General features: G+C 37.8%; 1 protein-coding gene across 1 annotated transcript in view; it reads right to left on the bottom strand.

The window, feature by feature from the left end:
• LOC107194681 (ras-GEF domain-containing family member 1B-like) overlaps nucleotides 1-13104 on the bottom strand; it is a 349908-nt gene that overhangs the window by 22512 nt on the left and 314292 nt on the right. The window contains exons 4-5 of the mRNA XM_015584343.1: nucleotides 12843-13052; nucleotides 11239-11499 (exon numbers count right to left, since the gene is read on the bottom strand). Coding sequence (XP_015439829.1) covers nucleotides 11239-11499; nucleotides 12843-13052 — 471 coding nt within the window. The remainder of the gene's footprint in view (nucleotides 1-11238; nucleotides 11500-12842; nucleotides 13053-13104) is intronic.

Here is a 13104-nt window from a genome sequence, read left to right as displayed (position 1 = left end):
TCTCGGACAGGACCCCGATAAGGATCTGGCGACCGGCGTTATGTACGGTGTCGTTTCGTTCCGCGGATTCGACCCGATGCTAAGCACACCGTGCGTCCTTGTAATATCGCGTGCACACGATAAAAGTCGTCCCCAACTGCCTCATGGAGGACCATCGGATATTATTACGTATGATTTTTATTTTGGGCACAACTTGGCGGTATGAATACGCTATCTTCAGGTGGCTTTCACGAATTTAGAAATTTAGTTGAATATTTAACAGAACATTCTTGATAGCGTTAACTTTAGATTGCTAGCAAAAGATCGGAAGGTCAACGGTAAAATTATTGAAGAGACGTTTTAAAAATTTCTTTTTAACAGGAGCTTTATGGAACTGTAGTTAATACTGAGAAGTTAATCACTTCTTATTTAGTTATAACTAAAGACATTTTCATAAAAAACTTTGTGGTTATAGATTTTTTACAGAGAGTATCAAATAAAACTAAAAATTATGATCAAAATATCTGATTATACTGACTATGATCATTAACATAGTCATGTACATCAATTATCATGACAAGATAATTGAGTATGATGCTTACACTGAGTATGCCGAGTGTATAATTATATCGATATAGATCAATATCAACTCATACTGATCTGTTATAGTCAACACCTCTCGTGGAATCATTATTAATTAGGAGACGTATTAGTGAGCCTAGGATTACAGCATTTATTGTACATGATAGAATTTTAGATCTATCTGCCTATGATCTGAACGATAATTTATTAAAAATGGGCTTACACCATTATTGCACCAAACGGCTTAATTATTCCAGTATGTCCGATAGACGTTGCACGCAATGTGTCTTATTCGTCATACGACGAGATTATCGCGCACATTTCCTTATTGCCAGGATGATCGGTGATGAACAGTGTGATCGTTCGCTCGTTAAACTCGAGACGGAAAGACTGAGGAGAGAGGACTTCGATGAGAGCACAATGGATCTCGACTATCCCCATCGCAGGCGACGTTCTGCGCGCAGCCGTACGAAAGCCACGGCAATTATTTATGCCCATCGTCGCCATTGTAGCCCCGGCCCGGTGTGAATGAAAGGAATAAGTCCGGCAGACATTTCAATTTGAATCGAACGCCCGGGCCATTCATACCCGCCTCCTCGTTGGACGGAACGACCCCCGGAAAATTTATATTCTCTCGCTCAACTTGTCCCACGAAATAACAGGGTGGAAAACGCGTCGCTGCAAACACTGACCCATATCGCTGCCGGCTGCCGGCACGAAAAAGCGACGGGATTCCAGGTATTCCATCGTCATCTATCTCGCCTATTATTCATACTTTTATTGGCGTCTGTTCTTTGTTTCGCGTATTTTTTTGTCCCGTCGAAATTCCCACTCCTGCCCCGTTGCGACACCCTCTTTTCCCGATCGATACGTCGGAAAAGTTATTATACCGAGGTTTTCAGAAATGGCTTCCTGATGAACGTTTTATGTGTCTGTTAGGTATTTTATCTTTTGTTTTTTTTTAACGGATGACAGAATTAACGACGATTGAGGATATACATATTCTATTGGAGTGGTAAAAACGATAACAGGAAGTACGTTTTAATAAATTAATTAATTTAATCAGTTACATTTTGTAGAAAAGGGCGCACAATATTTAAGACAATGCATTGTCATAAATTTCAGAATTTTAGTATTATTCTTACGGGATGTCATGTAACTGGGTGTGGGATATATAGAATAAATTTCTTCATTTATGACTTTATTTTTAAGAAAATCGATTTTGAAGATCTGCTGGTTACGCATGCAATTTAAGTGGGACTTGGCTAACGTTACACGCGTTACAGTTGAATTTTCTAACTAGATTTTCTCAGAAACTAATTCTCGAATGAAGAAATGTTAATGTATATTTAGGACTTATTGTTTCATGTAGAATTACTCTCTACCTGGTTGTGACACCAACTCTAACTTAACAATTTTATTAATTTGTTATGTTGAAGCTGTATTGCATTAATAGAGGTGCAAATCGGAATAATTTTGAATTTTTTAGTCAATTGTAATAAAATCTTGAATAAAACATGGAACTTAAAATAAAGAAATTTGTCAAAATTTTATTTAATTTAGTAAGGAAAATAAGAAAACTGATAGTTTAATTGCATTAAGGTGAACTAATAGTTGCAATATTGTTACGATTAATTTAGGGTGTGGTTCGCTTATGTTAATTACTATTAAGTTTAATTATTTTACTCGACACGCGGACGGAATGTAATTATTCCTCTGCAAAAGTTTCGACAATTTTTTTTCTACCTACGCGTTAAGGAATTATCAACAGTTAAAAATGGCAATTAGCGCGGTCAGATTACGTAGAGATAATTGCTCGAGTTGCCATAATTAGCCGGCTGTTATTCACGTTTCAACGAAATATATGGAAATTGCCGGAAATTGCGGTTCACGGTAACAATCAAGCAATCGCTAGATTGCTGAAAATTCTCTAACTACCTCCTTTCTTAATTTCACCGTCATCGAACGAAGTTATTAAACTGCCTTAATTAACAGAAAATGAGCCAGAAAAAGTTTTTGTTAATAATGATATAAAATTTCACAGGATATAAATTTTGTTTTTCAAGTTTATTAAATTGAAGTAATTGGAGTATACTGTACTTATAGAATTCCACATCAGTGATTAATATATCAGGTTTAATTTATATTTCGACAAATTCATTCTGAACGTAATTAATTTAAATATCTCATTAACCAATTTCAGCAATTATTCAGCCATTGAATCGGTAAAAATTTTACAGTCAGTGAAGTTAAATTTAGACATTACTGAAAGAATTTTGCCTATCGTTTAGTGACGCAGTTTAAAATGAAAAAAGTATAGAATATTAAACTACTTTCCTTCAAAAAAATTTATAGAATGTAATGTTTGGGATGTAATATAGAATTTCGGAATACCGCAAAAAGGGCTGAGGAATCTTTTTAGAATAATCCCGTTGTAAGGATAAAGAACGTCAAAGACATGATAAGAATGTACAATATGTATAACAAAACGGGTTACCGATGCATCAGCTGGCAAAGGGCTACTTTGTGAAGCGTTATACTTTTCCTCTCTTTAAGCGTTTGCATTCCATTCATGAGGCATGTCATGCTTTCAAGATGTCGTTCTTCACTTATGTGGACATGCGGCGTTAGTTTGATGCTGATAAGAGACAAGTCCAATAAGCGTTTACTTATATATGTTATAATATAGCATCCATATAGCATTATTAATTTGCTACAATAATTTAATAGGAATCACAACTTGGTGAGGTCAATGGTATGAAATATGTAATAACTAGACTGCGGATTTTATGTATTTATCGCATAACGAAGTATGTGAAATGCAATTGAAAATAAAACTTGCATCGGGTTGAGTGCCCATCAACGTAAATTAATTCAGTTTTTAATACAACAGGGCAACAGTCAGAAAGACACTGCAGTGATTGTCAGTCATTAAGACAAATGACGGCCCAAAAAAAATATTGACAAAATTAATAAAAAATGATTCGTATCACATTTCATAGGTTCATTTCCTCTTAATACATATTTGTAAAGAACCCATATTGTAAGGGGGGTGCCTAATACTTTTGGCCAAGGCTGTAGTTTCTTCCTGAGAATTGTCTTCGGTCACGTTCTTTTACTAATTCGCATTTTCTTCAGCATTTAATTAGCAACAATAAAGAAGTCTGTCCTGGAATATCAAGCGATTGAAATGCTCCGTTCCGTCCGACCGGAACTTCTCCATTGTCCACGAAATCAAAGGAACCACGCCGAGGCGTAACCCGCGAGAATTAGACTTGACGACTGCATTTAAATATCGCCTTTCATCGGACGTTTCTATAAAACGTCATATCATTTCCTTGACGCGATAAAAGTAAGAACCGTCAGTGGAGGTGGGGGGAGGCTCGAATAAGATCAGCGAGCCGCGTGATTCGGTTACGAGCGAATGACGTTTCCGCGACCTCCGTTTCTTCGAATTAGATCGTCGATCGACTTATCAACGAACGGAGGGGTGGAGGAACCCCCCCCTCCCCCCGGGCCGATATGACGTGAACGGAAAGATTTCGACGAGGACCGTCTGCGACAGCATTGATTCGAACTACTCGGAGCAAAGAGAGCGCGACAGGAAGCGTTTCATTTACGTGCAAATTCACGTAATATGAAGTGGGATCCAACATTTAATGGACGTTTATCAGATTCACGAAGGTCGAAGGAGTAACTATTGCGAGAAATTTAGGTGTTCAAGTTATCGTTTTATTAAAGAATTTGCTTTCACATCGTAGAATTTTGATGGGTGGGTCTCTAGTAATTTCTCAGAGAATTTGGTGAGAAATACTGATTATTCATTGGTATATAATATTTCAGATTACAAACACAACTGTGTAGCAGAAATAGAACATATCGTATACGTCCGCAGAACAATATTTGCTTCGTTAAAACGACATCAAGTAATAATAATTGCCTAGGATGCGATTATGCAAAATTGATAGTGACGCGTTTTAATAATTTAAAAGCAAGGATTAAATTCGATTCCCCGTTAATTGAATACAATAGCATGTAACAGAGTTAATATGGATTTTAACGCGTATTATCGTTATCAATTAAAATCCCGTTATCAGCCGAAACAATGTTAACGTGGCACATTTAAATACGGCCGATAGCGAGAGCGGAGGTTGTGTGGTCGAGCGCCTCTCTGTTCTTCCTCCTCCTGCGCCCTCTCTTCCCTCCCAGCGCCATTACGTGAAAAAAAAGAAAACGTAATTAAAAGGTTTCCCTGTACGCGAAATGCGCAAGGGCGGTTTTCCAAGAGCTTCACCGGTTTCGAGTTATCAATACGCGTATCCTGCGGAAAATTGCCGCTGTAGCAAACCACATAGAATAATTTTTTACTCGTGACATCGCAAACAGATCTGTGCAAAAATCCGTTGGTTATGTAATGGAGTATGTTGAATTTTTTAAAAGTACTTTGTAATGTTTTGTAATACAATTGTACATATGTGGGAAGATCTTATCGATTGAGTCGTTTATTTTGAAAGTGGTGCAAGTCCCATTTCGAGGATAACGTTCGGGTTGTAAATAAATCTAAGTAAATTGCAGACGAACAGGCAAGGGGAATTGAACTTACATCTTTTGCAAAATAAACGGTTCAATTGTACTTGAATTTCCTAAACGAAATTTTAATAGACAAGTATGGTATAAAAGTATTAAAAAACAATAGGTTCTAATTCAAATACAGCATTTTTTAAGTATCCTATATGTATTAGATGTGCGCTTGAGTAATTTAAATGAAATTTAAGGGTAATAAAAGAAAAATTAAAGCGTTTAATTGATCAAAATATAAAAGGACAAAACAACGATGAAGAATGCGAAAAGCTTACAAACTATTGATATTCGTGTAAGATATAATTTTTATTCAATTTAAGAAACAAGTTAATCTTTTAATAAATCAATTCAGTTTTATGTGAATTCCAAAGTAAAAATTTGTATTTTAATTAGAATATTAATTAAAACGTGACACCAGGAAATATATTTCAAATATAGAAGAAATTTCATTTATTGAAAATTAAAAAATAAATTAATAATAAACAGCTTTTCAAATGGAACTTTCGTTCAGATTTTCATTTTCTGCGTCGAAATTTCCAGAAAAAAGTTTGTTCAAGGTAGGTTATAGGTTTTCATTCCTTTTTTTTAAAGACGAAGCCGTGGTGAAATTAGCTTCTCTAGCGAGCAGCTGCTTAAACGTAATAAACGATCTCGGTTGAGTGGTTAAGTGTACACTCAGAATTTTCTTTCCACGAAGGAAAAAGATTAAGGATGTGTTATTGACCTGCCAGGTTTTTCGTGTTCCCAGAGAACATGGAAGAAGTCGATCTATTCAAGGTGTGTAATATACACGTTAGGAACTCGAGTTAACGAATTTTTAACATGCACAGCTTGAAACATGAAGAATAGAAAATTATAGATGTTAATCAGGAACTTCAGGAGTTATTCAATATCCCTCTATATTTAGTAAATAATTAAGCACAATCTAAATGTACTTAAGGAAGCATTTTATATTTTGTACGAAGCATATTAAAATAATTACATGATTATATCAAGTATTCATTTCCTAGGAAATCTGAAACCTAAACCCTTGTGGTAATATTTATCCTTCTTTAATACCTACCACTATTTCTAAAGAAGAAAATGATCGAAACACGTTTTGGTTTTGGATTATGTTACCAATTAATCTATATACATCTAATATAATACGATTCAATCGCTTGGAATGGAAAGTCAGATCAAATACGTCCAGACTTGAAAATATTAATCGAATGTTAAGAAAACGAGATAAAATATTTGAATAGAGCATTAAAATATTTAAGTTATTCTGCAAGACGTTTCACTGAGCAATGTTAACACTTATCTGAAACGATAAAAAAAATCTGTCGTTGATAAAACGGTCCTCGCAATGACACTACGCCAATCACGCAGTATCGAACGGTAGATCGAAACGTTAATAACACCGCGGTCTCTCGAATACGATAAAGCATTCCGTGGACGAGCGGTTCCTGGCCACGCTTAGAACTTTTCTGACGTCGGTGGCGAGTACGGGGCGTGGAGGGGGTGGGAAGAGGGAGCGACGACAGCGACGTAGGCGGGGAGGAAAAGAGATTAAGGGCGTATTATTGGTCTTGCGAGTTACGTCTCGCTTCTTGAAAAAGTTCAAGCGAAGCTGTCGTTGCGGCACGTAGCAGGGAACGAGTTCAAAAAGCGCGGCGAACTTCCACTTTAATAAGCCGGAGCTTCCCTAAGAGCCCCGAACTACCCCGGTTTCCTTATCTGCCATTCTTTTTTTCTCCCCCTCCTCTCCCAACCCCGTACATTTTTATTGCCTTCCCTGGAGCCGCCGACTTCCTGCACTTTCGATGCAATTCCGTCGTAAATCTTGGCCACAGACGCACAAGTCCCGCCACGCAAATACGATCCTCTGAAAGGATACCGTGGGACATTTTTCTTTACTCTGCGATGATTTCTCGCGTTGCTTGTGCCACCACCGCTACCAGAGTATTATACTGAATGAGGGAGATACACTCTTGACTTAAACGTGACGTAAAATATACCACGTAATCAGTAGACTGTGGATGTTTATGCAAATATAGACGTTTTCGGATTAATCGACAGAAACTAGAACCAAGTAGAAGTTTCTTTAACCCTATAATTCATTCTATAACATCAAGTCAAACTTGTGTTGACGATTTCAAAATCGATTCAACGAAGAAGAATATTATTCGGATTTTTCTTTCAGTCGAAGTGAAATGCCACGTTGCTGGCATTAATATTTAACTTTTACAGTAATAATACAGTCGCGATAAGTACAGTATTCCTTTCGTTTCTGGATAACTATCGACAACCATGTAATCCTGGAGTCTGCAGTCGTCAAGAAAATCATAGGGAATTTTTTAATTTACTTCAAGAACTAAGGATTTAGGAGAAAATCTTACCACCGTGTGCTATAGAGAAGATTTTTCTACGTGTTGAACAGTGAAATTGCTATAGTGATCAGGTTAACTCGTTTAATTAATTAATTAATTTCTGTCAGAGATAGAAGACTGGCCTGTCAGCCGAACTTGTTAACAGAAATTTAGAAAAAAATATACATATTGTTAAAGAAGGAAATAAAATAAAAATTGTGTGTATATATTTGGTTATCTGATATACTCTCTTGCGATTCGCGTTAAATTATAGAGGATTTATAAAATTCTTAAATACATTTCCTTTAATCAATAATATGAAAAGTGTTGGGAAGTTTTAAACTCGTTTCGGTACAATTATTAATAATTTCCATCGATACTATTTATTCTAGAAACTGAAATTTAGTAGAAGAATCTATCCTACCTACAAAAGAGGAATCGTTATTTAATATTTATCGTGGACCATGTATTACATGTACTCTGTACTTCAAAAAGATTGAAGATATCGGGTGAAATTCACAATGTAAATGAATATCATTGGTGTAATTTTTCAGACGAATTGAAGGATATTCCTCGTTCATGAATTAAGAATTTAATATTTATTCAATACTTCACGGTTTTAATATCTTCTGCGTGAAAGGAATACTTCACGGAAGATCCCCAATAAGTGCATACGGCGCGCCCAGTTCTTATCATCGCCGACGGAGAAAATTGCGTTTATATTAACTTTTTCCATGAATACAGAACAAACGAACGGCAAAGAACTGTATTATATTAATCGTAACAAATTTCCATTGAATCAAACAACCAGGTTACGGGATGGTTACATACGAAATGAATATTAAAAATTGTCTTTTATAGAAGCTGTCTATTCAACAATTTCCGGAAACTTCTGATAGGCAATGTATCCATTTTAACCAGGCTTAGATGAGAAAGTTATTTATTATGCCACAGGAAATTTATCTCCCTTTGATCATAAAGAACGCCGCTATTATTCATTCGTTCCGGATGAAATATCAGTTTAATGCTACGTCATCGGGATGATGAAAGATCTTTCAGGATCAAAATAAACCATTCCTTTCTTGCCACTGACAGTCAATAAGCTTGAGATAAAGGGTTGAAAAAAATCTACGTTTTATTATGCATTGAGGGAAACTCAATTAAATTTCTATTAATACTAAAATTAATTAAAAATACTGATTTTGGTTTTTATTGAATCGTACGATGCGTTACATAGGACAACATTAATAAATACGTGGGACGTTTCTGGACCTCACTCATTAATTCGCGCAACACCGTCTACGTCTGGTGGGATCTTCGAAAATGCAGATGATTAGTGAACCGCCGAATACGCCAGTTTCCGTTCGATCCGAACGAAACACGGCTATTTCTTCAGTCGCACGATCATTGGCGGTAGCTTGTAGCGAGATCCACACACGCAATTCCGTCCTAATTAGCCACGCCCGTTGCACCGGCATATTTAACTAACTAATGCAGTTGCAAATTAGCTATTAGTAGGTGTTACACGCGGCGGCGGATAGGCGTGCGGTAATCAAATTAAACCGAATAGTTACTGTCTCCTGCGCCAGGAAACTACGTAACCCCGTTAACCTAACTGCACAAAGTGCACGCGTCCGAATCCGCGAGTCCGTGTGTTGCACTGGACCCTCTCGTCCTGCGTCCATTCGAAACAACGTGTATAAACAGGACCCGTGTGCGAATCCGACGCAAATGTTATCGGTGCCCACTGGCCTAGGTTTGGGGTAAAATATTGAAACGTCTGTTAGGAAAGAGACATGCCCAGGAAATCGGGATCGAGGCGGAATTGCTTAACTATCCGGAGAACGTTGAACTGGCTTTCCGATGTGAATTGTTGGAATCAAGAATCTATTAACAGTACTTTTAATTTCTAATAAGTGGGCTAGGAAATTTGGCGATTTTATGGTGTACCAGTAAGAAATTCATTTTGATGTAATAATTTATTGTGTAGCGTAAGTTGGGGTAAGTTTGACTCAGCCATGGTAACTTTGACCCTGGGCAGAAAATAATAATTTTCGATTTTGCAGCTCTTCAAATTGTTAAATTAAGTTCATTTTTATGTGTAAAGGTATTTCGTGGAAAACTACCTGCACAAATGTTGCAAAATTGATATTGATGATTTGCTGACTTTGGGACGTAGTTACCCCCGACTGACTCGAAGTTACCCCAATTTGCGGTACCATAGATATATCCGTGAAATTTATGGTGTATCAATAAGCAATCCATCCTTAACAAATAAGAAATATTGTTAAGGTAGCGAAAATATATATTTGTGTTGATACATCATAGACTTGTAATAAAATAAATAGATTATGTGAATAATTTTGAACAGTAGTATTCGAAGCCCTGAAATTTTCGTTTGAGATTGTTCGAAGCATTCTACTTCTCCGTTTCTGTAAACATTACCATAGATTGGACTTTGTACCAGAGAACGGCTTATGCAAACATTTACTCATACGTATGCAAATGGTGGAAAGTGCGTTCGTATCGATACAAGTACAGAGGACACGTGTGGGCCATTTAAGCGGGAACAAGAGCCTGATTTCACAAGGCTCGAATTGGTGCAGGAAATTAACAGAACCGGGTGGACACCGTAGAATATTATCGGTTCATTATACCGCAACTTCTGCAAAGTCTGGCGCAGTTACAGTAAGTCGAGTGATCCCTATGTAACTTGGTAAATATTATCAAACCACTGAATCCTACGCACAAAGAATTAAAAATATTTATGAGTTGAAAGATTAGTATTTAAAAATACATAGATTTAACGTAACGTGTACTTTTGCCAGATCGTTTCATCTTCTAGACATTGCAAAATGTTTTATTTGTATTTGAATTCATTATAAAGAATAACTTTTTAACTGCTTATGCTTTTTGTTTTACGTTTTCTGAATGAAGAAAGAAATACAGAATGAGTACTATAGTTATTTACTGTTTAAGTGGCCATGTCATAATAAAGACATAAACGGCATCGTACTTACAGTAATAATTTATGTCAGTCAATTCGGCCCTGGGAATTTTAACGAGTAAGCAGGTTTAATGTCGTGTACTAGCTAAACGAAAATGTCAAAAGCCAAGTTTCTCACCCAAATTTGTAAGTGGTTAAAACTTGAAACAAAATCCCCTCCGGAATTTCGCCATTTATGGTTTTCGTTATATTATCATGTTATATAGAATCACGCCCTAAATTTAATCCCAATTATTCCCAAACACCCTTTATAACCATTATCACGTATAAGCACGGTAACTTCAAAATGATATGACGTTATATACGACACGAACTATACCTAAGGTTACCTTGTTAAACCAAAATAATTTATTACTCATTAATATATGTAATGAGTAGACTGTGGATTTTATGCATTTATTGTACTTGTAAGTCTGTAAAACACAATGTAGCAAAAATTTTCGTGAAGATCACTATCAACGTTACTCTACTTTGGATTGAAAGAAGATTAATAAAGGAGACAAATCTTTGACATAATTTCAGTTCCGTAAATTGAATGCAAAAACTTTCCTGAAGGTTAATATGTTATATTATGGACTTAACAAAAAAACGTTTAATGAAGGAAACAAACCTTTGACACAATTTTATTTCAGTAAATTGATCTATAAAAATCTGAACTTCTATTCACAGTCTAGTAACAAGAGAAGTGACTATTAGACTCGACGGTAAGAATACGTATTTGCAAGAACTTTTACGAACCTGCGTAAGTTGTTCTGTCGCTGCCTCGGTCGCCAGCCTGGCCAGACCTTCCTCGTACCTCTCCAGAGCCGTTAGTCTGAGCAGCAAGTTTTGCAGCAACGCTGAAACTTCCTGCCTGGCCGCAGCGTCGACCGCAGCGACCTTCTGCGTGATGGACCTGACGTGGCCCATCACCCTCTCGTCCCGGAAGTCGTACGGGAATGTTTCTGTCCATTCAGCTAGCAGCTGCACCAGTCGCGGAACGAAACGTTGTAGACGTTCCTGAAACAGGCCACACGATTTCCCGTCGTCTTCCTTCTTTCCCTGGTTAACTGTGGCTTCAGGCATGTATGTTGCTTCTGAACTGGCGGTACAATCCGAAAGCATGTGATTCTACATGAAAAAATAAGTCGAAAATGTAGAATAACCTTTTTTTTTCGTACGACGCTTCGAGACAATTTAATTTGAAAATCTGCTGGATACACGTTAGAGGCAGCCAAATGTTTCCGGCCAAACTATAATTTCGACATATCGTTTTAAAGATATGTAATACGAGTAAACTCCAGAACCATCGCGAGGATGCACTGCTTCTATGGATTTGGTGATAATAAAAATAATCTGTTTCCCTGGTTCTAACAAATATAGGTCTGACAAAAGATATGATAAAGGTTTGGTGTCATTATAGTTTGGCCGGAAGCTTTTTGCAGCCACTGTACGTGTTAGATGAACTTTGGAAGTTGATTCTCGTGGAAAGGAAGCATGGTACAATTGTTTCGCGGGGCTACACTTTGAAGCAAATAGAATAACATCTGCTTATTACCTACGTAATAAATAAAATTTATTAAATTTAAGTAGATTCTTAAGTAATGCGAAATTTCTATGGGTAACTACAATCACCTTTACGATACAAGAAGCGCTCAGCGCTGGGTGACTATAAGTCACCTTTAGTACACAGCAAGCGCTCAACGTTGAGTGACTATACTCACCCTTAGCAACGAAATAAACCAAAATAACAAAGTTCGTGCTAATTGCTACGAGTCCCCGTACTCCCGAGCATAAAAGACTGTCACATATTATCCAGCCGTGTACTAAAAACAGGGTCACCAACATTATTCCAATTCCAGTAGAAAACAAAAGTACGTATCTACACTCAAACGGAAGACGGAACACGCAGCAATCAGCGTCGATGTATCAAACGCCGCGACAGCTGTCCTTTCCCGAATCCACTCGAAAAAGGAAAAAAAAAAATCAAACAACAGAAAAACAACAAAAAGGAAGTGCAAAGTGACAAAAGTCGAAATTGAAAAAAAAAAAGTTCTACAGGGACGATATGAGGAGGGTGGGGGTGAAGGGTTGCCCGGCTGGAAATTCATTTGCGAGCGAGACTTTTCTGGCCTGGATACGCGTGCTCGTTATTACAACGTGGAACGAGGAGAGCTGAGCGTGTGCCGGGATGATTCTCCGTAGAGGTGAAGGGAGGAGAAAGGAGGGAAGGGGGTGAATGCAAAAGGGGGTCGAGCCCGCGAGACGATGAAACGATAATGCACGCGGTGGCCGTAAAGTGCACGCCCGGAAGGCTCTCCGTTGGGGCGCTTTTGTGGGACGCGGGGGATTCGTGGCCTCACCTTGCCACCCTCTCCATTCAGGTTTTGCTGATGCTCGCAGAGGGCGCAGACCTCGCCCAGGAGCTCGTGCGGCTTGATGAAGAGCCGGGCGCTCAGCAAAAAGGCGAAGAGGTACGCCCGATCGGGATAATATTCCTCGGTGGGCACCATGTGCTGCACCAGGGCTTCCAGGGAGCCCGAGACTAGGTTCCCGTCCCGGTACACCAGAGCCTGGAACGAAACACAGAATTGGTTAATTGATCCGAGGGATCGCTTTAAGGGA

Source organism: Dufourea novaeangliae, unplaced genomic scaffold (genome assembly GCF_001272555.1).
Source record: "Dufourea novaeangliae isolate 0120121106 unplaced genomic scaffold, ASM127255v1 scaffold12, whole genome shotgun sequence".
NCBI lineage: Eukaryota > Metazoa > Arthropoda > Insecta > Hymenoptera > Halictidae > Dufourea > Dufourea novaeangliae.
Note: the sequence above shows the minus strand (reverse complement) of the source record. Positions and strands in the feature narration are given on the sequence as shown.